This window comes from Carassius auratus, unplaced genomic scaffold, assembly GCF_003368295.1.
Source record: "Carassius auratus strain Wakin unplaced genomic scaffold, ASM336829v1 scaf_tig00217679, whole genome shotgun sequence".
Lineage (NCBI taxonomy): Eukaryota > Metazoa > Chordata > Actinopteri > Cypriniformes > Cyprinidae > Carassius > Carassius auratus.
Window position 1 is genome coordinate 69869 of NW_020529182.1, and position 27948 is coordinate 97816.

At 38.0% G+C, this 27948-nt stretch overlaps 3 protein-coding genes across 8 annotated transcripts; 2 read left to right on the forward strand and 1 right to left on the reverse strand.

The window, feature by feature from the left end:
• The first annotated feature begins 364 nt into the window (after positions 1 to 364).
• On the forward strand, positions 365 to 6471 carry LOC113102075 (protein-serine O-palmitoleoyltransferase porcupine-like). Its single transcript, XM_026265741.1, has 13 exons — positions 365 to 568; positions 1262 to 1421; positions 1650 to 1842; positions 1978 to 2021; positions 2152 to 2333; positions 3097 to 3227; positions 3345 to 3470; positions 3562 to 3662; positions 3755 to 3831; positions 5047 to 5110; positions 5341 to 5426; positions 5592 to 5702; positions 5824 to 6471. Exons 2-13 carry the CDS (start codon positions 1286 to 1288, stop codon positions 5920 to 5922), a joined length of 1350 nt encoding a protein of 449 aa, XP_026121526.1. The 5' UTR covers positions 365 to 568; positions 1262 to 1285; the 3' UTR covers positions 5923 to 6471.
• A 320-nt stretch (positions 6472 to 6791) lies between these two features.
• LOC113102074 (cold shock domain-containing protein E1-like) lies at positions 6792 to 25898 on the forward strand. Of its 6 annotated transcripts, none has more exons than XM_026265735.1 (23): positions 6792 to 6864; positions 9181 to 9916; positions 11729 to 11882; positions 14851 to 15024; positions 15719 to 15917; positions 16460 to 16626; positions 17128 to 17214; positions 18110 to 18207; positions 18305 to 18386; positions 18749 to 18877; positions 19078 to 19203; positions 19315 to 19530; positions 19627 to 19767; positions 19929 to 20096; positions 21098 to 21112; positions 22659 to 22766; positions 22888 to 23063; positions 23143 to 23255; positions 23338 to 23457; positions 23576 to 23766; positions 23844 to 24007; positions 24180 to 24311; positions 24491 to 25898. In XM_026265735.1, exons 3-23 carry the CDS (start codon positions 11757 to 11759, stop codon positions 24501 to 24503), a joined length of 2745 nt encoding a protein of 914 aa, XP_026121520.1. In that variant the 5' UTR covers positions 6792 to 6864; positions 9181 to 9916; positions 11729 to 11756; the 3' UTR covers positions 24504 to 25898. The 6 variants fall into 6 exon arrangements, with proteins under 6 accessions (XP_026121520.1, XP_026121522.1, XP_026121521.1 ...); XM_026265737.1 differs by having other exon boundaries at positions 16460 to 16569; XM_026265736.1 differs by lacking the exon at positions 21098 to 21112.
• Positions 25899 to 26050: 152 nt separating this feature from the next.
• Positions 26051 to 27819, reverse strand: LOC113102073 (ras association domain-containing protein 8-like). The gene is made up of 2 exons (XM_026265734.1): positions 27804 to 27819; positions 26051 to 27378 (listed from the first exon to the last, which is right to left on the reverse strand). Exons 1-2 carry the CDS (start codon positions 27817 to 27819, stop codon positions 26051 to 26053), a joined length of 1344 nt encoding a protein of 447 aa, XP_026121519.1.
• Between the last annotated feature and the right edge of the window lie 129 nt (positions 27820 to 27948).

Here is a 27948-nt window from a genome sequence, read left to right on the forward strand (position 1 = left end):
GTGCTATGACGGGGGGGGCTGCAGCCCCCGCAGCACCCCCCTTCCCGCGCCATTGTACAGTACATAACTGACTTTCTCCAATAGGCAAAAACCCCGAACAATCCTATTTCACTAGATAATAATAAATTAAATCTCAATCCTTGGGCATTTCAATAGTTCTTTTAATTCGCTGAGGAAAGCAAAGATAAGAGTAGAAGCGCAGATGGAACAAGAACTGCAAATGACTTCTGAATGGGTTTGATCATAAATAAATCGAAAGGAAAACAGAAAAGGTAGGCTATTGAATGTATTATCAGTGCATTCCCATAATAAACCACAAGCACTCCAGCAACTCTATCGGCTCTGCGGAGGAAGTGAACAGAGACGCAGCACGCTGGAGTCAAGTTTGGTTGAACTCCGGGATGTTCATTAACATCACAGCGGTTGCGTTTCACCACTGATGAGTCTTACAGATGTTTATGGTCGTGCTAACGGAATGGAAAGGATACCTTCCACTGGAAAAAGTCTCAACCTACTTCCGGGTGTGCGGTTGTAGCGCAGGATACTGCTTGTGTGCTCCTGGAGATCGGTAAGAATTGCTTGGAAGTGCAGCAGCAGTGAGCTCTTCCTTCGTGATCTAGCAATCTAGTTGGGTTTCATGTCAACTCGCTCTCAAGTTCATGAATCTTGATGAATATTAGTTTTGTTTTGCACGATGCAATGGCTACACTACGTGTATATGAGGCAAGGACTGTAATAAAACACCATTCCTAATTTCCTTTATAATCAAACTTGTAGAAAGGAACTGTTCTTAAATCATAGTTCAGATAGTCAGTGATGTAGAACAGGTACAGCTCGTCTCATGCTCATACAGCAGCATTATATAACCTCTGTTCTGGAGTGAAAGCACAGTTATATGAACACAGACTGGCCCGGTTTTCATGCAGGATTCATTCGATCTTGAAAAGGTCTTTCCAGAATGATACGCAGTATATATGAACACCTGACTGGCTATCTCTCCCTCTCTGTCTCAGCAATTACACATATCAAATAAACTTAAACTGAATGCAAAGGTTATGCAAGGACATTTTCAACCTTATGTATTCTTTACAAGGCATAAAAACACGTTTTAAAGTTCAACAGTTCAACAAGATTTTGTGATAATGCAGCACTGGCAGATTAGCTCCAGTGACATTTCCATTAACTGGCCATAGCCCAGGGCTATGCTTATTGTTTATCCAATAATCATACAATGAAATAATACTCTGTTTTTCCTCTCTAGACCCTGTCTGTGTGGGACATTACGATGGACTCCTTCGGGCGTGTGGAGTTCTTGCAGGCTCTAGCGGAGGGCTGTGTGCTGCCCACTGCCCAGCAGGGTTTAGAGCAGGTCTGGCAGCTTCTGCTCGTCTGCCTGCTGTGTCGGGTCATCTGTAGACTAGGTGAGTCCATCATGCACAGCACCAGCCCACAAACATCTGTTCAACTGACACAGTCTTTCCCCAAAGGATGGGAACATGGCCCAGTTGGTTCTCTCATGGCTAACATCAATGCTTTTTGTCATGTGCATTGTAGTGAAATCTTCACACTTCATCTTATTATATCCAACTCATGTTGCTGAATGGGTCCATCTGTTGAGTCTTCATGTGCCAAGTCTCTCTTTTTGACAGGTGTCTCATGTCATGTGAAGCATCTGAGCTCGCTGGCGGGCGGCCTGTACGTGTTGTACACGTTCTTTGAGCTGCACATGATGTGGGTGATTATCCTGTGCCTGCTTTGCTACCTCATCCTGCTCCTCAGCATAAACTCCAGCAGGCGAGGAGTCTTCCTTTCTGTCGTCATCCTCATTTACATGCTGATGGGGTCTGTCATCCACTTCCAGACAAATGCATTTTATAGATAGGGTCTATTGAACACAGAAAACTGCTTCAATACTCATCACATACAAATACAGACACAGTCACAAGTGGTCACATGTTTTGATCATTTTTATTATAGGGAGCTACACATGATAGACCCAGTGACCTGGCATAAGATAAGAGGTGTGTCTTCACTGAATTATTATTAATTTGAATGTTTTATAGAAGTTTTCTTTTTCATGTCACATAATTTATCAAATGACACTCATTATGGTGTTGCATGTCCCGTACGGATCATTTCGTTTGTGTCCAGGGTCTCAGATGGTGGTGGCCATGAAGGCCATCTCTCTGGCCTTTGACCTCGATCGAGGCGCTGTGTCCAATTTTCTCTCACCGCTGGAGTTCATGGGATACCTCTGCTTTCCGGGAACCATTATCTTTGGGCCATGGATCAGTTTCGCCAGCTACACGGATGCAATTAATGGGTGCAAAATGGTAAATACTAGTATACTAGTTTCATTCTCTTAATTTTTGCAGTTACTATAAATTATTATTTTTTTTTTATTATTATTTTACTTCTGCAAGCTCTTTCTGTATATATTATGTGAACATTTTATTTATATGTATACAGATTTTATATACACATGTTTAAACATTTGGGGTCAGTACTTTTTTTTAAATTATTATTATTGCTTTAATTCAGCAAGAATTCTTTAAATTGTTCAAAGATATATTTAGATAACAGAAATTAACTTCAAATAAATTCTGTTCTTTTTATTTTTTTTTAAACTAATGCCACCGTTTCAACAAAAATATTAAGCAGCACAGCTGTTTTCACCAATGATGAAAAAAAAATCAAAATATATTAAAATAGAAAACATTTATTTTACATTTTAATATTTTATTTTAATAATTTCAGTCATATGTATTCTTTTCCAAATAAATGCAGTCTTGGTGAGCATAAGAGACTCTCAAAAACTCACTGACCCCAAACTTTCTATGTGTATTTGAAGTCCAAACACACACACAGTCTACCCAAGCCAGTGTATTCATATAGCACCTAATCTTTATTATTTCAATGCAGTTTTCAGAAAGTGTCTTTATATGCAGATATTGACATTAAAATAAATTGAATGTGTTCTTCATGCTAAATGTTAAATGGGAAAAAATAATTGTTTTCTTTGAAGAGAAGATAATTTTGATTTAGTCTGAGCATGTTTCCATCAGCAGAGAGTAACTATCCTGCTATCTCCTGCAGAGCGTTGGCTGGTTTGGAAAGATTGCTCTAAGCTTTCTGAGGAGTCAGATCTGCCTGGTTATTTCCAACTGTATTGCTCCTTATCTCTTTCCTTACTTCATTCCCATCTACGGTGATGGACTTCCTCGTAGGTGAGCTGCGCTTCCTTCCCCATTGGGTTCCCATATCCAGAGGAATTGAAAAGACTAGCTTGAATGTTTATATCATTTTTCTGTTTAATATTGTTTGTATTGGCCTTTTGTCCTCAGATGGCTTCACGCTTATGAAAATGCGGTGTCCTTCCACTTCAGTAATTATTTTGTCAGCTACTTGAGTGAAACAACCACTGTGATGGCTGGAGCTGGATTCTCTGAGCACAAAGACCACATCAAATGGTGCATGCTCATACATTTTCCCTCTTTATTTATCTTTTGTTGTTAGATAACAGCATTGTTGAGACCTAATGTGACATTTTCTCATTCAAAGGGATATTGCAGTAGCTAAACCTATGAATGTGGAATTGCCGAGGTCTATGGTGGAAGTTGTTACCTCTTGGAATCTGCCCATGTCTAAGTGGCTTAACGCATGTATGTATATTTATTCAGGTTTGTGATACAATATTTATGCATATTAATGTTGTGCATTCATATAAATATTCCCTGTACATTTGAACACAAAGACGTCTTTAAAAGTGCACTCAAACTTGGCACTTTTCCTGCCATCTTGGTGACCTACACTGCCAGTGCATTGTTACATGTAAGTATTATTTCCAGCTCTCTGGTTATTATCATTTTACCAAGGTTTGTTGGCACAGAATCAGGTTCCATCTGTTAAAACAGATTTGGGTTTGTGTAAGGGTGAAAAAACACCTGATTCAGAAAACAGTTTCCCTGTGGCATGACAGCTTGGGTAGAGATGGTTTCTTATCTCAGAACACCATGACCCAGATTTAAACTGCTGTCTACATCTGGTGTAGATAGATAATTCAATACCTACCCTGGCAGCTTAAGCCTTGACATTTTTTATAAGCCTTGTTATTAAGCTATTGTAGTTGTGCATTGGTTAGGTTGTACTGCAACTCAGTCTCTAGCTTAGATAAAATCATTCATGCTATATTACCAGTTTGACCTTTAGGAATATAAGAATATAGGAATAACTGCTAGAAGTCTTTTTCGGCATCAAACTATTCCTGTGCTGTTGTTGTTGTTGTTGTTGTTGTTGTTGTTTTAGCCAGTCAGAAACATAATGTGAATATGTTTGGGTTCACTGACATGTCTGAGGAGGGTATGTTTAAAGAAAGAACATGTGGATGTAGGGGTAAACTCAGTTTGGTACTAATTCGGACAGAAATTAGCCAAAGGTCAAAAATCTATCCGTCTACCACTGAACTAAGACAAATATTAGTGACAGGGATGCATAATTCAAGGTATTGTAACTGGGTGGCGACCTCTGGTGGTTAATGTGGGAAATTCATTCTACATTTATTTACCATTCAAAATTTTGAGGGTTTTTTGTTTTGTTTTTTTGAAAGAAGTCTTATGTTCACCAAGGCTTCATTTATTTGATCACAAATACAGTAGAAATAATATTGTGAAATATATATATTTTCTATATTTAAAATATGAAATTAATTTATTCCTGTGATGGTAAAGCTGAATTTTCAGCAGCCATGACTCCAGTCTTCAGTGTCACATAATCATTCAAATATGCTGATCTGGTTCTCAAAAACGTCAATTTTTATTATCATTGTTGAAAACAACTGCTTAATACAGACAATAGAAAATAGAATAGAAATAGAAAATTCAACTGAACAGAACTTAACAGTATTAATGTATTTACTTTTGATCAATTGAATGCATCCTTGCTGAATAAAAGTTTTAATTTATTTAGAAAAGTCTTACTGAACCCAAACTTGATAGTGATGAGGATAGTATATTTTCTTTTATTAATTAATTATGCGTTGTTTGCCAGGGTCTCAGCTTTCATCTCGGGGCCGTGCTGTTGTCTTTGGGATTCATCACTTATGTTGAACACGGTAAACAACCATTTCAGTTTATTCATGCATGCTTGCCATCAATAAAATTAAAAAAGCTTTTTTAATTAATTCTTTAGATTTAAGTAAAAAACTGAAAATATATGGATACATATGCATACAATCATCGTTGCACAAATTTCTGTAGGAAGGAAATAATAACATTTATAATAGATGTCACATCATTGGTCTAACCAACAGAACTCAAATTCTGTCTTTGTTTCCTCTTTCAGTTCTGAGAAAGCGGCTGGCGGCTATTTTCAGTGCCTGCATACTGTCAAAGCGCTGTCCAAATGACTGCCATCACCAAAATAAGAAGGTGATCTGTCCCGCACTGCAGGATCAGCTGAATTCATGATAAAAACAGTTTGTTTATTTTTTGGCTTATGCATTATGTGATCTCTAGTTCACAGATTTCCACTGACATTTCTTATCGAGTTATATTTTTATATTGATATGTCTATTTCTTTTTTTTCTATTGTAGATGGTGTGGGTGTATGGTGTTAACCTGTTCTTTAGTGCATTGTCTATATTCCATCTGACATATCTGGGATCACTTTTTGACTCTGAAATGGACAGCATGCATGCTGAGGAGGTGAGCATTTTCATATGCATATGCAATTTAAAAGTACATACAGTTTTATTCAGCTACTGATAAAAATATATGAAATTAAATTAGTAGGAATTGTTTTATCACATGTTTTGTTTCCACATAGGGTTACATGGCCAGTCACACCATTCAAAAGTGGTCGGAGCTAAACTGGGCGAGCCATTGGGTGATGTTTGGCTGTTTTGTGTTTTATTGGCTCATTTAAAGAGAATACTATAGTACTAAGCAATCAAAGGAGCATTCACTGAACCTTAACATGAAAGAAGGTGGATTCTTACCATAGACTGCATTTTTCAACTGTCAGTGTTATATCCACACTTCTGTCATCTGGAAAAGATTGCCATGGAAAGTGCCTTATGACTCATGTTGTTATACGAATCATAGTCTCATAATGTGATCATACTTGTTCTTTTTTTTTTTTTTTTTTTGATTAGGTACAATTTTGGATTAAACAAAAGAAATCATATCAGTATGCAGTGTACATTAAGTGTTATTTGTATCTCTTTTTTTCTCTCTTTACAGCTTGATATACAGTAGAAAGCATAGTCTCTTTCAGTGTGACCTTGTTATTGTCACTTGTCTTGAACTTGTAAATATGTTTCATATTTTTATCAAAAGCTGTCATTTAGGTCTGACAATGTGTTATTTTTGAATAAAATTTGGCACCATGACTATTTTGATGGTTTATATCTAAGTGCATTACTCAAGGGCACTTTGTAACTTTGTTCTTAAGACATGTGTTACTTATTTTGATCAGCCATGTGGTATCATATTGTAATAGCATATTTTGTTAAATGTCCAGATATGTACTACCAAAGTAGATGTAAGTGGTTGGTTTATACTTTCAGTTAGATGGGATTTAATCAAATTTGATACAATAAAGTCCAAGTCTGGGCCACCTAAAATCTCTTAATCAAGTATCTGAAATATGATAATACTTAACATGTTTGAAATATAGAGGAAAGTTATCTGTATTTTACAGGGTAACGTAAATGAGTTAGTTGATTGTGACCTCTGACCCAGTGGTGTATCCCCCCAAAGTTCACACGTTATTGTTTTAATATCGCGAGAGGTAGCGCAGCTCCTCACTACGTAATGTGCCGTGCTGCTTATGGCGGCGCTGGTGACAGTGCTGAAAGCTGTTGGGGTGAGTTTTTCTTTTATATTAAATTTTGCGTTGTCACATAACTCTTATACGGCTATATGAACGTTTAAACTTCCGACTGTTGCGTTTATATCACTTTTTTTTATATCCCTGTCTGTTTTTGACCGTTAAGTTAGATGGTTTAAGGTGGGGGCAGTGTTTCCTCTGCGTGTACTCTAGCGGTTTAGCATGTTAGCCAGCGCTTAAAGCACTGTTATTGACGAAGAGTCGTTTAAAACAATACGAAACTAACTTCAAAATCTTCTAAACAAGTCATCGGAGATATTTTGTAAAGGTCACGTATTAAGAAACGAAGCGACCAGTCGAGGCGGCGGCCCAACGTGACCCGACAGCCGCGTGCCTTTGTTGTCGGGCTGAGTGATTTATTTTAAGTCCGACAAGATCACGACACATAGTAAATTGAATTAAACAACTTAACCCCATTTTCTTAGGACAGAAAAAAATTTGCTTTCCAAACGAGTTCTTACTAAAACCCGTGTTCGTATGCTCATGATAGCCTGTAACGTAAATATCGTGGTAACGTTATGTGGGAATTGTAATTTTGCAGGCCCTGGAAAGTAATTAAAATCACTTAAAACCTAAAACAATTTTTTTAGAGAACATGTTTTTGATTAAACCCTGCTACAGAATTTTCTCTCACGAAATAAATTGCTTTTGCAATTTTGGTGAAATTATTTCCTACAAGGGCCATTTCCATGATTTTCCAGTTGAGGTTGAACAATTGAAGTAAATACTTTGAAATGGCTTGATAACTGTCATGTTCTCTCATTTTGAAATGCCCTAGAGTCTACTTTTAAACATTTGTGTTTGTTTTAATCCTATATACTCATAGGAGTAGTATATGTCGGAGTTGTTTTGTCTGAAAAGGCATTGCTAGTTAATTTGTCTCTAGATGAGCTCCAGGTGGAACCACTGCCAGCTATTGCTCAAGCGCTGCTTGCGTCACTTAGCTTCATGTCCTGATTTTGTCATTCATGTAAGTTGTAGAAATCTAAATTTCGCTTGTTGATGAAACTTAACTTGTGAACTAAAATCGTTGTCCTAATGTACTTTGCAAGGTCGTGATTTGTTTATTTGGGCCGCTGTCAATCGCAGCTGAGCAGCATGCGCTTGGGGGTGCTGACGTCACGAGCTTAGGTCTATAAACGTGTGGGCTGTAGGCGCGATCAAATCACCTGTTTTTCCACAGGATTTACCTCTTCCGTTGTAATATAGAATAAGGAATTCATACTATGTCATTGCCGGTTAAGATTCATTGTGCTTTTTAAAATACTAATCACATTTTCTTGGTATTCGGTTGGTAATTTCAAACCTATACGTGCTTTTCGTAATACAGAACTATTGCCATAAAGTAACGAATATTGTATTTTTTGTCTGAATTGTCCCTTTAATTCTCACTGAAACCATGAGGTTGTAAATAAGCAAGGTACACAATGTGCTCTCAAGGTTTGTTCATCTGATGCTGTTAGTTTTTTCCGACTCCGAGGACATGAACAGATCTTCCCCACACTTTTTTTTGTCAACATGAACTGAACATTCATCCTGTGTGTTTTCTTAATGCATATTATAGATCTAATTGAGAACAATTTATCTGCCGCCACTTTTGGATCAACTGATCTTTATATGTTCTGTTATAGATCAGTGGTCAACACCTCCAAATCCAGTCAACAACAATTGGAACCTAGTCCTCACCATGCCGTTTCTTAAATTTTTTTTATTATTTTTTTTTTATTTAAGTTGGATGTACGACACGGTGTTTAACAAAATATCTTTAACTGTGTCACTTTTTCATTGCGACTTGCAAAATAAAATTGTATACTTGATCCATCAATGCAAGTAATGAACTCACCCCTATATATTAAGCTATTTGATCTTCCCATCTCATGTGTAAAAGACTGGAGGGAACTGAATGATTGGCATGCTGGATATGTGCAGTTGTTGACTGCTTGATTTGAATGTATTCCATAAATATTCAGCCAACTGCTTGTTCACGCTGAGACTTGTTGATCCTTGTGTGTATTAAGTCAGCTGCTCTTCTGTACATGAGGCTGCTGAGGATACTTTATTTTTAGGCCTGTGTATCAACAGGAGAGTAACATGGTATTTTAACCCACATTAAATGAATGTGGCTTAGGGGATTGATTGTTAAATCATATATGAAGGCTGGGAGTAGGGGCAAAATTAGTTTAATGAACTGGACCTGAATTAGATTAATATACGTATTTGTTGGACTAAACACATTTAATGTGTAACTTATCTGTGTGATCTAATATCCTTTTTGTTTTTTCTCCCAAACAGTATGAAGTGAAACCGAATTGATTTTTGTACCATCTGAAACCTACTTCAAGTTCAGATCATTGATCGGTCAGAAGAAACGTCAAGGAAAAAGAAAACATAAAGAACATCCCCAAAACGACCCCCAGCGGTACAACAACTCTGAAGACAAGAAGAACTGCACTGCTACAAACAAGAAAAACTAAAGCAACACGACACAACCAAATGAGCAAACCAAAGATTTAAGAAACAGAACCAGGCCGCAACGAGCATAGCAACCAGCCATCACCGTTAACAGCGAAGGCGAGACCTGATCTGAGACAAGAAGTTTGTGCCTACTCAACAGCTTTGAAAAAGCACACGTCCCAACGCTGAACCAAGCCCTCCTTATCCTCCCCGCACCTCGTCCTCCTCTGGGGTGTGGAGAGGGCTGCTGTCTGCTAGTCTTTTCAGATTTTGACCTTTTTCTTTGTCAATTGCATACCGAATCCCTCTCTGATCTTTTTCCCCTTCCCTACCCCCAGTCTTTTTCTTGATTTTCTGTTCACTATTTTTCAAAAGCAGTGTTCATACACCTGCACTTGCCTTTTTATTTGAATTTTTTTTGGCTTTTTTTTTTTTTTGGCTTTTTGTAATTAGAATGTGTGCCTGAGAGGCGAGCCTTACAAGTGTGTGTGCGCGTGTGTGATCGAAGTCTTGAACATCGATTAAGTGATTAATTGGTCCAAATCATTACATCCTTCCGAGACAACAGAACAAGGTAAGCCATGCAACACACTCCTCACACTTTTTTCCCCTTAATCTAATGAAGAATCCTCATTTGTCGGTCTTGTTGTTCTTTTGTGATATACAGCGTGCCAAAACAGGCCAATTGTCCATGCTGTATATTGCGCAATCTCTGAATTTAAAGTTAAAAAGGTTGAAAATATGCTTCTCTGTTCCTGAAACTAGTGAGCCGCTTTCTAAGCTAGCATCTTAACAGAATGTTTAGCATTAGCATCTTGCTAAGTTAACTAGCAGTACTAATAAAAGCTGTAAAAAATGTGAAACTGAAATATAAGAAAATCTAACTGAATGTTCCTTTTTTTATCTACATATTTATTATGAACTGAATTAAAGATATTTCAATTGACATCTCTTTCTACAATCACCATCTTGGATGTTTTTTTTTTTTTTTTTGTCTCTTCTCTATTACTTGTGATTCATTGAAAAGGTGTATATGTAATCATCTCAGTAGTTTTATGGAACCGAGATCATTTCGTATTATCATGCTCTAAATCCACCTTATTTTTTTCCAGTGAGAGGACATTTGTACATTTTATGGGACTGGTTTCCTGTGTCATTCGCTTCCAGCTATTTTTAGCTGGACAAAACAGCAAATTTTGCTGATTTGAAAATGTCAAATAGTCATGTCACCATACTATTTGAATTTGTTTATTTTAATTATGAGCACAGTGGTTTAGTGCAAAGGTTTTTCCGTTTACTGCACTGTTATTCTCGTTATTTCCCTACAGTGGCTAATGAACCTAGAAATCTTGCACATTCACAGAAAACGGCTTATTTCCACATTGAAAAATAAGGTGGAAAACAGATAGTTAAAGTTGAACTATTTGAGAATTAAACGAATGGTTTACCCCCAAATTTAAATGTATTCACCCTCATGTTGTTCCAAACCAATAAGAGTTTTTTCATTTTTAAAACACAGATGAAGATATTTTTAATTAAACCAGAGTGATGATTAGAGATCAGAGAATTAATACTTTAATTTGTTTTCCTAAAACAATTAAAAATCTTATGGATTTGGAACGACAAGTGAGTAAAGGACAGAATTTCAGGGTGCACTATTCTGGTGATTGTAATTCAGACCCCCCCCCCCCTTAATTTTCTTGTTTGTCGTATTCAACATTAATGAATTGAAATCTAGCACAGCTTTAATTCACTCATTGTTTACTCAAGCACAGATCTCTAAAGCCCCTTTCACACTGCACGTTGGACCTGAAAAATTGCTGGAACATTGCCAGGTCGCCTTCTGTGTGAACGCAAACGCATCCCGGGTTGGGGACCTAGTAACATTGCCGGGTTCAGTCCCGCAACTAGCGCTGTATGAACAAAAGCCAGAACTAATGCCATAAAGGTTGTGTCGTAGTGATGACGCACGTTATCGCGTGACTCTCTTACCAGCTGTTTTGAAGGAAGATCAATGTTAGCCACGAAATAAATACATGCAAACTGTAACGAAGCAGAGATCAGTTAGTTCCTCACTTTCCGTGCTGAAGCTGAGATCGTTCGCCAGCTTCAGTGAAAGTTAACATGCCTAGCGTTTTCAACTCGTACATTACATGTGACATCAGGATGTTACGTGTCTTTACGGGACCATTTCGGGTTATGTGTGAACGCACGCAAATATTCCGGGTAATCACTGGCAGTGTGAAAGGGGCAAAATCTAGCGACCTGGGAACAATTGCCAGGACACATTACCTGTGTATTTTCCGGAATTGCAGTGTGAAAGGGGCTTTATATGTATGTAGGAAGAGCTGCAACACAACGGCTTAAAAATAAAACCTATACTCAGAAAACTGTGGCCACTGTATGGGAGAATTATGGGTAGTCCCTGGAAAGGTTTTGTCGAGTTTACCTTGCCGGCATCGCCACCTGCAGCATTCCTTAGCGCTGACCTGAACAGCACCTCGCCCATCGGGCTCAGCCTGTCACCCTACGGCCGATCTGTAAGTGCCCTGCCTTTCGCTCTCCACCCCACTGTCCCCCACTCTCCCGAACTTGTTCATTAAACACCCAACGTCGCCCCTCTCTGCGCTGTTCCTATACTCCATCCTGATCACTAGGCTTAGAGGCTGGCCTCGATCACTTGCCGTAGAAACGAGCAGCAACGAGAGGTGGAGCGGCAAGAACAAAGATGATTCCACTTAGACAAATATAGTAGCTGAACCTAGATTTGTTTATTCAGTTGGCTATTGTTGAACCATGCATGATTGGCAGGAAATGGATATTAGGCTTTGTTGTCTGACACAGTGAATCAAAGCTTTTATTGCGGAGTAAAAACCTGTATCTGTTTCGATGTTCTGGCCCGGTGGTCGAGGCTAGTCAGAGTCTGTGTCATCTAACCATTTGCTGTTACAGTGTAGTCTAGCAGTGCCATTCACAGTTGCTTCATCAAACTAACACATTTTCCTTGAGCATGTCTCCTTGTACTGTTTACCCAAAAATAAGTGTCATTTACTTTTCTGACCTTCTGTGGATCAAAAATAATTTCATTTGAAGGGTTGTTTTGTCCATACATTTGTCGTCTATTCTGTTTCTCAGAAGAAAGTCAGTCATATGGTTTGGAATGACAGGTAGTGTGAGTAAACAAAGATATCTTTAATTTTTAGGTGAACTATGCGTTAAGGCCTGTTCACATTAAGTTTGTTGCAATAAAATTGAGATTCACCTATGATTGTCTGCACAATAAGTATTCCAGTCACTCACTTGCTTAAATGCAAAATGCAACCTCTCTGGCTGAATACACATTTCACAATTATTACAACCCATTACTAAAATGTAACATTCTCCTTGAATGTAGCAGTGAAAGTTAAATAGCGTGATAGCGTGACATTGGAATGTACCATAGTGTAAAGTTCATATTGGTGAACTGTACCAATAGTACAGCTGTTGTAATGGATATGGTCATTTGTTGGTCGAGTAAATTGACATTACCATGCGTCAGTTACGTTTGTCATTCTTTGGATGCTTTTAGTCAAATAAAATAAAAATGCATGCATACTTGCCTTGTCACTACTTTAAGCCGGACTTGTTGCTTCCATGGCTTTGAATGTTCCTGTAAATTTGACACCAGCCATTTTAACTTGCCTTTAATGGAAGTTATGGAAATTTGACCCAGAAGCACATATTTGATTGGTTTAGGGTTTTCATACTTCCTATTGTTTAGATTGATCAAATGTCATTCCTGGAAGCTCTTCTCTCACGTTTCAATTTTTTTTTCCAATACCCAATAGTAATTACTATAATCTTAACAATATAAGGAGTGTATTTTGATCTATCTGGTTTTTTAACCCTATGTAGATATACCCTGTGGCCTCATTAGCCACTTTTCCACTGTCGGGCCAGGGGTAATAACGAGCCGTGCTGGGCCAGTGGGCTCGCACCTCAATTCACAAACCCACAACCAAGCCGCGTTTTCACTGTTGGGGCAGTGTTACTGTAAAACCATCCCTTAACACGCCTCTTTGATGCAAACATCACACAACCCTAGCATTTCACCAGCAAGGGGAAAATGAATGAAAAATATACTGTAATACCATCTTACAGTTTTTCTCAGTCACTTTGGTGCATTTCTCAAATCAGAAATGAAATTCTCAAAACTACTTGTACAACCTCCACATCATCTAGTCATTTCTACACATCATAAAACCAGTTTCTCATTCTTTTGAACAAGCTGCGATTGCTTTTGTACATTCATGCAATTGATTACGCACTTTATCTGCAGCTTCCTACATTATCAGTTGCTAATGTCATGTTGCTCAAAATGTATTATATAGTTTTCTGTTCAATAATCTTACTCAAAACATCTAGTCTTTAGTTCATCGTGTAAGTCATTAAATGCAAAATGGTTAATCTAGTTGTCATAAACTGCCAAGCACAATTATTAATTTTACACATTATTATTATTATTATTATTATAATTAGACTTTTTGTGAATTTGGCATGAATTGTGCAATTGAAACTTGAGTAATGAAGAGAATGTAGATGATGAACCAATGATAAACCATTTCTCTGAAATAGCTCAAAGGTTCATCTCATGAATCTTCAGTTAGAAAGCTTATACCGTATAGACAGAGGACAACACAAGAGTTACAAAATCTGAATAATGCACTTATTTTCATCTTTGTGCCCATATTTTCCTTTTCTATATCACAATGACATTGTAAAGGTAATTTATTTTAGTCAGACCACTAGTAAAAGTATAACTGGGAATTCTATCCAGTCTCTTTCAATCAATATCCCACACGCAGTAATGTGTAAATTTTTACTTTTGAAATGGATATATGGCATACATAAGCATATGGCATACTGTTCAATACAGTAACTGTCATCCAAAACAGTTGCCATAGTTTACATCAGAACTTTCTTCCAGAGTACACTGTTATATTGGCATGACGAAGCGCTTTGTCTTATCCGTAAACTATGACACAAGGACTTGTCATTCTGATGGCACTGACATGTTCATTGACACAGATATTTATTTTTGAGAGATGAACTAAGGATTTTGAGCAAGAGACTGGCTTTTGCAGGTAATCCATTGTGTTTTGCTATTTGTTGTTTTGAGAAACGCACTTGCTGTTTTTCGAATCTCAAGGATGATTTGAAGTGAGTTTTGTCATTTAATTTTTTTAAATGTCTTAAATGTTGATGATAGCCGGTAGCTTCATATGAAAACATTAGAAATTAACAGCAGTGCCAACCATCTCGAACTCTGATAAACTCCGCCTTTGTTCATAACCACTCCTCTTGCCCCAATTGGCCCACTCTTTTTTTTTTTTTTTGAGTTGAACTTCTCAGTAGGGCTGTTTTTGATGCCCTCTATTGGCTCTTTCTGTTTGGTTATCCTTTAATTTTAGCTAGTGTTATCATTTACTTTTAAATATCCACTCCTCCCTTCCCCCTTATCCCCCTCAGTGTCTCACCTCCCCCTACCTTCACCTGAAGATGGAGGCCTTTGAAAGCCCTGTTGCTGCCCCCACCCCCTCCACCTCAAGTCAGCCAATCCCCCGCTCCGCCTCAGTCTCATGCCATGCGTCTCGTGCATCAGGGGGCAAAAAACAAAAGCGGACCCCTTTGTATCAGCGATCTGTAAGTGGGCATGATGGGACAGTCTGTGCGGCTTGATGTCCTCACTGGCAAAGAAAACCTGACACTGTAACTGCATGCTTTTAAGTTTAGGAGTTGTAAAGCTTTCGGCTTTACAGGGCTTTTTGGGTCCATAAAATCTGTTTTTGATTGTCTAACCTTTGACCAAATGCCTGCCGACCGTTTACATACATTTCACTTGATTTATGGTTGAAAATCTACACAGAGACCTAATCCTAACTTTGAATGAGGAGACGAGTTTGTGTGCGTAAACTAATATAATTAGTTAAGTCAGTGTGAAGTGGATTAAAGGCATGAATTTTTAATTTTTAATTTTTTTTAGTATGAAACCGGTGGTACTTGCATTTGTATGTTCTTTAGTATTGTGCAGGTACAGCAGATTTATCCTGGTCAATTTGATCTACTTGATCAGGGAACCAGTTCAAGCAGACCAAATGGAGAAGAGAAACCAATACCTACATGCAACAACATATTACTGGGACAGCATTTCTCCTCTTTAAAATTTTTATTTTTCTTGCAAATACTTTCAGCATTTAAAATCCTGTTTCATCCCATTTTACCATTTCCACACTTGTGTTCTGAGCGGTTGTGAAGCAGTCGGATGTGTGGAGAGTGCTGAAGGGCGAAAATTGAGCAAGTGCATTTTTAACTTATCCTATGTCTTATTTCTCAATAGATGAGTTTTGACCCCAGTCTGCTGCATAATAATGGCCATGGTGGCTTTGCCAATGGAACGAGCATGGGAATTCGTGAGACTGGAGTGGTTGAAAAACTGCTAGCATCATACGGCTTCATTCAGTGCTCTGAGAGACAAGCCCGCCTCTTCTTCCACTGCTCTCAGTACAACGGCAACCTGCAGGAGCTGAAGATTGGAGGTATGAGCTGAATGGGGTTTGTGAAATGGCAGGAAATAGGGCTGAACAATTTAACTAAAAATGACATTTAGCCTTTTGATGATAACATTTTTGGTCATGTGTAGTACCAAAAAAATAATTGAATGTCTCTTATCCAGACAAGTGATTGAACCAGCATTTTGAATTGTCATTTAAAATTGCTGAAACACTGCTTCATTTCTTTCAAGGAAATCAGTTAAACCTACTCAGTTTGTTGCCATTTTTTGCTTCTGAAATATGACGTTTATTTCCATTTTAACCATTTCTTTCTTGGGAGTTACGAGATCAGGAAGAATCCTTAAACTAGACTAGTGGTGGTTCTTTAAGAAGAGCTTATGGCCAAAATACAACAATTATTAAAACTTTGGGGTACAAATCTCTGGTAAAATCATCACAAATGTTTTGTCTCTATATTCAATAACTTGACCTTGTTGCCAAAAATACAAGCAGTAAATATTTATTGTGTTGTAATGTCTTAATGCAGGAACTGATTTCCATGTTTTGTCTGTTCTGCCACTTTTCAGATGATGTGGAGTTTGAGGTGTCGTCTGATAGACGCACTGGCAAACCAATTGCGGTGAAGCTGGTAAAAATCAAGGCAGAAATGTTGCCAGAAGAGCGAATTTCTGGGCAGGTGGGGCCTGACTTGCACGCCTCTCCTTTAACTGTGCTGCATGGTTTTATTCATCCAGTTAAGGAACACATTTTACTTTTGTGTTTTTTTGACCTTGTCCCATTAATGTCAGTCATTGTTGGTTTCGAGCTCATTTTTAATCCATATTGACCTGGAAAATACATAAATCACTGATTTCAATTATTAGGAGTAGCAGTCCTCTTAACTGACCTGATGCTAATGCTTCATTTTGTGTGGGTTCACAATGAGCTTGATTGTCTTTGTTTTGCGGTCTTGTTAGAGAACTTTTCATCTTATTTAAAAATAGATTTGAGAGAAACAAATCTTGATTTGATAAATTGATACTTAAATATTCAATTTATGAGTGGTTCTTTTTTCAAGTCAAATCTTATATGTAATATCCTTCTTTTTGTTTTGTTTTTATCTGTGTTTAGTTCAGAACATGTTGCATATCTGTGGTGTTTAGCTATTAGCTTTTAAACATGGTTAGTTGATCCTGTCTTTCACCAATGCAGCCTCTAACCCCGTGTTGTCTGTTTGCAAATCCCCTTTCTTCAGGTAGTGTCAGCTATCCCCTCTCACTTGGACGGGAAGTCTGCACCTGGCCAAGTGCCCACGGGCAGTGTGTGTTATGAGAGAAACGGGGTGAGTGTCCTTTGTTCTCATTTGAAGAGTTTCTTATACATTTTAGACGAGGCATGTGACTCAAATTTTCATCTTGCGATTATTTGCTAATGCTTTTATCACTGTATATACGGTATATCACGGTATTAAAATTCAGTTGCAGAAAATATCAAAGTATAATAGGTTTAATTTTTTTTCTTATAACAAAAAGAAACGGAACATTTAAATATAATAAAGCCATGCACAAAATTATAAAGACCAGTAGGTAACGTCTTAAAATAAGATCACATTAGTTAACCTTAGTTAATGCACTAATATTAACAATGAGCAATAGCTATATTTGTTACAGAAGTTATTAATTTTTGTTAAAAAAAAAACAGCTGTTGAAGTTAGTTCGAGTTCATTAACACCGAAGCAACTTTTGGCTTCAACAACATGTTATTTAATAATGAAATTAAGATTAATGAATGCTTAGAAGAATTTTTCATTGGCAGTTTGTTTTACTAATAAATTAACTAATGTTAACTGATGGACACTTAATGTTAAGTGTCACTGAACAATAATGAATTAAAATATTTTCGAACTATATCTAGGGCATGTGTTAGTCCAGATTAAAATGTAAAAAGTTTGAAAATAAATAGCCTATTAAGTCTAAATATTTAAGCATTTGGCGCTGTGATGAGAACCATAGCAAATGCACATCTGAATGGCTGTTTAAATCATTTAAATAAGTTTCAGAAAGTGGACATTTGTTCATCTTTCCCCCTTTAAGACCTTTTTGTGACGTATAGCTTCTCAAACCAAAAGAAAAGCTGGGTGATAACAGCTCTGTGGTTCATAAACTGGTCTTTATATGGCACACCGATGATAGCAGTTGCTGTTTCTGAAAGTGTTTGTGGTTTGAATCTTTTCACAGGAAGTGTTTTATTTGACCTACACCCCTGACGATATAGAAGGAAATGTAACTTTAGATACCGGCGATAAAGTCAATTTTTACATGGAGTCCAACAAGCAGTAAGTAGATTACTGAAATGTCTTTTTTTAAATCTGTATCATTTCAAAAGAGCAAAAAATGTTGGGTGTGAAAATTGATTATTTTTTGTTTTTTCAGCACTGGTGCTGTTAGTGCTCACAACATTGTATTGGTAAAGAAGAAACAGTCAAGATGTCAGGGAGTTGTTTGTGCCACCAAGGTAAGGATCTGATTCAAAGATAAGTTTGCAGTAGTTGTTTTTTTATTAGACATCACACCAACGAAATGGGGATCTTGCCCTCTGGTGGGAAGGATAATAGTAAAAGACTTCTCTTATTTCAGCGTTCTGCTAGAATAGTCACATGAAATTGTGTAGGTTTGTAACATCAATAACTTGTATAGTGGTAAATGGTTTATTTACAACTTTTTACATTTTCAAATCTGTAGAATGTTGTTCAGAACATTTTGACTCTACAGTCCTAAAATTTGAATGTGAAATTTTGAGTTTTAAAGTCAAATGATAGTTATTTTCAAATACTTTTTGTTTGTTAGGTTTACTTCAAATCTATATTCTTATTGCAGGAGGCCTTTGGATTCATTGAACGAGGAGATGTTGTGAAGGAGATCTTCTTCCACTACAGTGAGTTTAAAGGAGATCTGGAAGCTCTTCAAGCTGGAGATGATGTGGAATTCAGCATTAAAGAAAGAAATGTGAGCAGTTGATGAAGAAATGTTTTTTTTAATAAGCAAAATGCTTTAATTGATGATCTGTCGATCCTTGGTTAGTAACTACTACTCTCTGATAAGATTCAAAAGATTTTACTTTAAAACACTGAGTGAAATTACTAGTCGTGAGATGCATTGCCATTTCAAACAGCTGTATTGAGATTGTTTCTGTGTGCGTCTCATAGGGCAAGGAAGTGGCCACAGATGTGAGACTGTTGCCTCAGGGTACCGTTATATTTGAGGACATCAGTATTGAGACTTTTGAGGGAACTGTCAACAAGGTTATTCCCAAGGTCCCCAACAAGAATCAGGTTTGTGAATCAGCTCTTGCCATTAGTCTTCCAAGACTCCCAGGATAACATTACCATAATAGATCCTGCTTGGATGTTAAATTCGAATAAGACTCCATCTGTCTCTCTCAGAATGACCCACTGCCTGGGCGAATCAGTGCCAGAATTAATTTCACTGACAAAGAGCTGCTATTCGGTGAGAAGGACAGCAAGTCCAAAGTGACGCTGCTTGAGGGCGACCATGTCCAGTTCAATATATCCACTGACCGTCGTGACAAACTGGAGAGAGCCACAAATATCGACATCCTCCCTGATACCTTCCATTTCACAAAGGAGGCCCGTGAAATGGTGCGACTGCAGAACTTTGTTCTTGTGGTTCCTTGCAAGGAGGTTTTATTTTTTGCTAATGTTGGCTTTAGCTCTCTCCTTGTCTTTTTTGTGCAGGGTGTGATAGCTGCCATGCGTGATGGTTTCGGCTTCATCAAATGTGTGGACCGTGATGCCCGAATGTTCTTCCATTTCAGCGAAGTTCTGGAAGAGAGCCAACTGCACATTTCTGATGAGGTGGAATTCACTGTAGTCCCTGTGAGTTCCCAGACACCACCACACCAGAAGCACTTCTGTGTTCTTGTTTATGTTTGATGGACTATTAGACAGTTCAACGTAATTTGGCCATCTTGTTTGCTGGATATTAGTATGTATGTAAATTGTAGTTGTTGTCTTACATCCCCTCATTCCTCTATCAGGACATGCTGTCAGCCCAAAGGAACCATGCAGTGCGGATCAAAAAGCTGCCCAAGGGCACAGTGTCGTTCCACACTCAATCTGAGCTGCGTTTTATGGGAGTTGTGGAGAAAGAAGCTGTGCCTGCTACAACCAACAAGAACTCCAGCCCCAGCAAGGGCAAAGAGAAGGTAGGCTGACTCTTGACTTCCTGAATCTACACTACAGTTCAGAAGTTTGGGATTGTCAAGGTGGTTTTGAAAGAGGTTTCTTATGCTCACCAAGGCTACATTTATTTGATCCAAAATGCAGTAAAACTGTAATATTGTGAAATCGTTACAGTTTAAAATAACTTGTATTTGTTTTAAAATGTAGTTAATCCTTATGATGACAAAGCAGTCATTACACTAGACTTCAGAAGATTATTATAATATTGATTTGATGCTTATGAAACATTTTTTCTCAATATTTAAAACAATTGTACTAAATATTTTAGTGGAAATGGTGATACGTTTTTTTCAGGATTCTTGAAACAGAAAGCTCAAAATACTATTTTTAAACATTGTTTCTACTGTCAAATTAAGTGATCAAATTAGTGTGTCCTTGCTGAATAAAGAAAACTGTAATGATCCCAAACTTTTGAAAGGTAGTGTATATGCAGTTGATTTTAATGTTTCTTCTTGAAGGACACATCTGTTAGGGTTTTGTGTAGAACCATCAGTCAAAATTATAAAGAGTGAGTTTATAAATGGAGGAATTTAGTTGCTCAGTATTTTTGTTTTTAATTTTGCTTTTGTATCCTGTATCTGCTTGTCTGTCTCTGAATTGACACAAGCACACAAAAAAAAAAACAATAGAAGTCTTTGAGGTGCTATAAAATGCTACTATTTTTTTTGTCTGACCTTTTTTCTGTTTTGTTTGATTTATTTTATTTTATTGTTTTTGTAACCATGCTCGTCTTCATTAGAAAAAAGACAAGGTAGGCTGCTGTTTTCTACATGCTGCCTCTCCTCCACAGTGTAGACTGTTCAGTCATACTGTTAGAAGTTTGTTCTGATAACATGATCTTTAACGTATTGGGGACAATTTAAGTACCCAGATTGAGATTTTACTTAGTAATTTTGAGTAGTATAGTAAAATCTGGATGTCTAATCCTCCATATTTCTCTTCTTTTTTTCTTTTTTTTTTTAAGGTAAAAGTTGAAAAGGTCAGTTTGATCTGTATGTCGTTGAACGTTTGTTTGGTTATGAGGCCTGTTGGCATGAGCTGAGATTGATTTAACAGCTTTAAATCATAGACATGTTAACCTCGTAACCATAACCAACTCAACCAAGCTGTGCCACTCAGTGTGTGCATTCTTGTGTGAGGGGTATAATGGTTCGCTTTCTGTCACTCACGCAATTAAGGCACAAATGTGTTCCAAACCGTGACTGACAAAATGTTTTGGAACAGTTTTACTCCTTTTGTAAGTGTGTGCATGATGGCTAAATATTGTTATGTGTTGGATGTTTGAGTTTCTTTATTTACTTATTGTGTGAATACAAATTTTTCCCATGCTTTGCATCTTTTTGGATATTTATTCTATAAGGCAAAGCTACAAGTTTCACAAATTATGGCCACTGGTAGCCAGATACTTAATTTTGTTTACATGGTCCTCGTGTGATTTCAGTCTGAAGTGTTGGAAATAACCTTCAGCATTGACACTAATCAAAAAATATAAATTTAGTGTACAACTAGGTCTAATTTTTGTACTTAATCTTGAGGTGCACTCATAGTATTTCAGCTCAAAATACCCCATAGATAATTTATTATATTTTGAAAATGCCTATTTTGAGAGGAAGTAGAAACCTGCTGTTTTGGTGCATGTATCTTTTAAATGCAAATAAGCTGCTGTTCTCCGCCCTCTTTACAGCTTGTACCTCAGATACGCTGACAAATAAAATCTGAATCGCATGCACTGGAAGAAAAACGGCATGTTGAGTACTAAACTAAGTTCTCTTACATGTCTTATTGTGCTTAAACTATCAAATACACACAAGTTTGTTAAAAATACATTATTTACAAAAAGTGTCTGTCGTGTCTGTGAAAATAAACACCGGGGAAAGAGATGGCATGTTTATGCTAGATCTGTGTGGCAGCAGGGTAATGTACAGTAAATAAGTTAATGCACTGCACTCTTGTTTCTGCTGAGGCTGGGACTTCTAATGTTCTGTGCTTGTCTGTGCAGCTAACAATAGAACAGTTTGCATGCTGTGCTCAAACTTTTGCCATGGCATTAGTACTGGTATATCGTTGAGCGGTGCCGTTGACTGGAAATTAGCATATAAAGGGGTGTTGATATTATAGAAAGATCCCTTTGCCACGTCACAAAAACACGCTCGTTTTTTCAGATGCTTGCAAAAAAAGACTTACTGGATTAATCTTATTCATGTTTCCTGGGTTGGTAGATGCACTAGGGACCCGGTTATAGAACTTAAAACTGGAAAAAAATCTGAAGTCACATGACATTCTGCCAAGTATGGTGACTCAGAATTCGTGGTCTGCATTTAACCCATCCAAAGTGGGTTAAACTCTCTAACCACTAGGCCACGACTTCCCCCAGATTTTCATGTCACCTTTAAAATGACGTACATCCTGACTGTTCATCTCATGAGTCTACAGTATATCAGTCTACTGAGTTCACCTCAGTTCTGGATGTGTTGGTAAATGTTGTTGGTTTTTAATGTGAATGTGTGTGTTTGTGTTGTCACCAGGATGCAGAGGAAGGCTCGATTGCATATGAAGAGAGTGGAGTGAAGAGCACTATTCCCTACTATATTAAAGACCTGGAGGGAGGCGCTTACCCACAGCTTGGAGACAAGGTACATTAGATGGTCACTGTGCTTCAGTGTTACTTTTGCTTGCTGAATTTATCCTTGAATTAATAAGCTAGTTTTTCAACCTGATTATTTGTTTTAATGTAAATCCCAATGTCTCCACTAGGTGGAGTTCTCCATCAGTGAGGTGAAACGCACCGGACAGCAAAGTGCTGTGTCCCTCAAGATCCTTAATCGTGCTGCTGGCACCAAGAGGCTCCTGGGATACATAGCAACACTGAAGGATAACTTCGGCTTCATAGAAACAGCCAATCATGATCAGGAAATTTTCTTCCACTACAGGTAATGAAAGTGTCTTCCAAAAGGTTTTGACTCATAGTTTTGTTTTTGATTATCATTGTTTACTCTGAATTGTGTGCAGTGAGGTATGTGGGGATGTGGATAACATGGACCTGGGGGATACAGTGGAGTACACTCTCTCCAAGGGCAAAGGAAACAAAATCAGTGCTGAGAAGGTCACCAAAGTTGCAGCTGGTATGATGCAGAGAATTTTTATTGGTTTGACATTAATACATTAATAATTGGTTCATCCAAATAACACAACTCTGTGTGACAGTGAATGGAGTAGAAGAGGATGCGAGTAATACCATGTTCCTGGGGAAAGTGGTTCGGCCCTTGCGCAGTGTGGACCCCTCTCAGAATGATTATCAAGGCCTTATCGAGATCACAGAGGAAGGTGAGTAACAAGCTATTTTTTTTGCGTGTTTTTAAAATCCATCTGGAGTAATTCATAGTCATGTTAGAGACCATGAACATGAACCATCGTTTGTAATTAACTACTGTTCTTTGCCCAGACACTTCACCAGGAGTCAGTAAGGGTCAGAGTTATCCGTTCGGCATCGTTGGTATGGCCAATAAAGGTGACTGTCTGCAAAAGGGTGAGATGGTGAAATTTCAGTTGTGTACAGTGGCCCAGACAGGACAAAAGATGGCCTGCAACATTGTCCCTCAGCGTAGAGCCCTGGTGGAGTGCGTCAAAGATCAGGTAAACCTAATGATGCAAGAAAGTGGTAAAATAGTTTTTAAATTAAGACACTGGCTAAATGTTTTTTTTCTCCCTAGTTTGGTTTCATCACATATGAAGTTGGAGAGAGCAAGAAGCTGTTTTTCCACGTCAAGGAGGTTCAAGATGGCCTGGAGCTCCAGGCCGGTGATGAAGTGGAGTTTTCAGTTATCCTGAACCAGCGGACAGGCAAATGCAGTGCCTGCAATGTTCGTAGAGTCAGGTAAGACTGTTGGGTATGAATCTGAGTCACACATAATATAAAGAAATTGAGTGGTTAAATATTTGGTTTATACTGGCTAAAATATTTAATTAATCTTTTTAATTAATCAAACCAGATTTGTATTCCTTTTTGGGAGGTTTTCCATGTTTTTTTTTTTTTATTTATTACACAGTGAGGGTCCAAAACCAGTAGCAACACCTCGACCTGACCGACTGGTCAATCGCTTGAAGAGCATCACTCTTGATGACACCAACGCCCCCCGTCTTGTCATTATCAGACAGCCTCGTGGCCCAGATATTCAAAGGTAAGAATAAACTACATCTCTGTTTACCACTTCTTGATTCTTGAGTCCAAGTAAATAAAAAATGTTTTCCTAACCAAAATTGAAGGATTTTGCTTCTAAAGGGGCAGTCCAGAACACTTTCAGACATGAAAATTGCCTAAAACAATTGACACATTTTATATTGACTTTTGTTCCTACAGGGCTTCAATGTAGAGAGGAAAACCCGCCAACCCGGTGTTACTGACTGAGTACGGTTCACTCCTCTTCCTCCTCCTGACTATGGAAGAAACACCTTGAAGAAAAGCAATCAGACAGAGGGCAGGAAGCGAGCTGTGTTTCTCTTTTCGCTCTCATTTTATCTCTCTCACCCGTAAACACAATTCAAGACTTGAAAATTAGCACACACAATTCCTTTCATGTCAGGATCCCTTGCAAAAAAAAAAAATCTCATCTCATTGTATGCGTGACATTTTTGTGTGGTTTTTTGAGCAAAACCCCTCGTGTTGTTCGAGCGTGTGAGTGTGGTATGCATCATGTTTGGAAAAAGTAAACTTGTAAGGTTATGCAGAGGATGTTATGGGAAAGGGTTTCATAGTTCTCATATCTTTGAGATGTGGGCACTGCTTGACCTGTTTTTCGTTTCTGCTGAAATTGAAATGCCAGGAATTCTGCACCTGCTGCTGTGTGAGTGAGTTATTGTTTTAGAGTAGCTTTGCCTGTCTGTATTTGACTTCCATTTATATATACTTTATTCTTCCTGTATCACTTGAATTCTTCCCATGTTGAGTTTTTTCACCCAGGTCAAGTTGAGATAATGCTAGGCTCTTTCTGCTAAGAAATAGAATGACTTTGAGGTTCTTTTCACTCGCGTTTCCATACCAATTCCATAGGTTTTAACATGGATCTGAAAACGTAATAAATTTTCCTCTGCGCTCAGAACCTGATTGTGTATGGTTTTTGATGTGTGAATTACTATTTTTGGTTATTTTCCTGATTTCACATTCTCCATCTGTTTATGGCAAGTGCAGAATTCCTAATGGCATCTTGTAGCCTGCAGTCTTTTTTTTTATATAGCCCTTCTTTCTTTGCACATGTAATTACAATTTTTTTTTCCCCTTTGTGTTCTACTTAATGTCTGCTAATGAATAAAGAAAAAGGTGCCTAAAAACAAACAAAATAAATAAATAAATTGTGTCTCTATTCCCAAACATCCACCAAAATATAAGAGCAGTTATAGGGTGGTGTGCTATCCAACTCCCCACAGTTATAGAATACAGGTGTGCAACCGCACCCCTCCCCCCACTATCTGGGGGTTAAAATATACTCTATGGATGCTTTTACTTGGTTGGACCTGAATAATATAAGCAAATGTGTGCAGAACATGAGAAGTGGGGGAAATGTAAGCAAAATTTAAAAACATGCAAAGAAATTTGATCATATGAATAGAGGCTTTTTGCAGTGCTTCTTATGACATATGGAGCTATTACTGTCTTGAATATTCTCTGGAGCACCCTGGGTTTGTGTTGAACTTTACGGTTCTCCTATATACTTTTGTTAATGGTCTTGAATGAAACCATTGAAATAAACATTTTATGAGAATCAAAGGTATATTATGTTTAACTTTTCATCAGTAAAATATTGTACCAAACCTTTAAACATCATATTCATGCCTTTGCACCTTTACTTACTTTTGTGACATTTGACATAAATGAGGTATCCATGAAACCTAGAAGATTGGGTGTTTAGACATTTCAGAATGCTTAAACTCTGGTGCTTCCTAACTGTATGGTGATTTCAGAGCGGTGCATCTTAGGTTTTGTCACTGATGTTGGGTTCTGGCTCTGAGACCATCGTGTCCACCATTGCCTCAGATCTTCTGGACTGCTTGGAGGAGGATTAGATATCTGGTTTGCTGAAACAAGCACATATGGGAGTTTGGACTCCAACGTTGTGACCACTCTTTTTGTTCCACTATCTCCATGTGATCCGTCTGCTGAGATCTGTATTTGTTTGACAGTTTTTTGGACAAGTTTTGGTGCATCTGCTTGGATATTCTCTCCGGTGATGGTTTCATGTTCTGTTTGCTGCTGTAAGTATCTCAAGTCCGTCGCTTGCAGTTTCTGTTTGTACTCTTCCAGTTTATCTTTGCACTCAGCAGCTTCCTCTTTTATCTGAAAGAACTGCCTCTGGAGGTCTCTCTCAAAGACTTCCTCCGCCTTAAGTTCATTCAGCCAGAACTTGAGCTGTTCCTCCTCTTCCAGTAACAGCTCGGAGAAGTCCCTGGTAGCTTGCTGCTGCTCGAGCTCAAGGACCAACTGGTCTGTTGACTTGATTTTGAGATTTAGTTCTTGCAGACTAGCCTCTTGTTGGACAACTAGTCTTCTTAACTCTACAATCTCCTCACTCTCTGTCTCTTGATGGATTGTTTGGACCAGAGGAACAACTGAATTTAATGTTTTCAGGTCCTCCTTGGTCCCTTTCTGTTCCTCTTCCTCTCGTCTCTCACATACATCACTCTCATCAGTGCATCTCCCACGGATCCCAAGGCAACTGATAAAAGGCTGATGTAGTGGAACTCTATTTTTGTCTCTTGCTTGTGGCTTCCCAGAAGCCAGGGAATTTTTGGTTGGTCTCAGAGATGTGTTATCTGTGTGCCCATTTCCTTTATTGCCCTCCTTGTCTGTCCCCTTATCTTGTCCTGATTGCTGCTTCCTGCCTCTGCCCAAGTTTTCCAGCCAACCCCATGCTTCCCCCAATAGCGTTAGTGACTTCCTCCTGGGTCCCTTTGGTTCCTCGGGTGGTGGCTCGGAGTGGAGGCAGAGGTGTGATAGCAGTGGGAGGCTCTGGCGGTGTTGGGCAATTGCCCCGCTGCTTCTGCGCACTCTCCCTGTCCCCTCCACTCGCCTCATTTGGGCTTTGGGCTGGTTTGTTTCTTCCCCAAGGAATGGACCAATGTGCTTCAAAGTGAGCTGCACCTCCTTCGCTTGCTCACCATATTTCTCCAAGGACTCCAAGAGAGGTTCATCTGGAGTCACATTACGTTCAAATTCTTTGAATTTTTCTCTCAGAGTGTATCGACCAGTGCGACCTAAGAGTGACAACAATATTAAAAGAGATATTTTTTGGGGACAAATGCAGATGTTTTTTATCCAAAGCGAAGTATAAATGTTGAAGTAATTAATCTTAAGGAGGCAATAACACAAGAAGTGTTAGCAATACAAAGTTTCAAAAGTTGTCCAGAGTAGTAAAAGCTAGGACAAACTATTTCTTGAATATTGTCGTGGTTTGGAGAGTCAGAACATTGTTTTTTAATCAGAACATTAACTAACAGTTTTACTCACCCTTATTTTATTGAAACGTTTATAATTTTCCTCTGGAACATAATATTTTGATATTAACTGTTTTTGTCCATATAATGGAAGACAGTTTGGTTCGATTGTTCAGACAACAACAACAACAAAAAAAACACTTAGACATTTTTCATTATGTTCCACAGAATAATAAAAGTTGTACCGGTTTGGGACAACATGAGATTGAGTAAATCATGACAGAATTTTTATTTTGGGGTGAACTAACCCTTTAAGGCTTTCAAAAGCATTTCACCTTCTTAAAAGTATTCAGTATTTGTATTTGTATATCAGTAATTATGTTTTCTTCA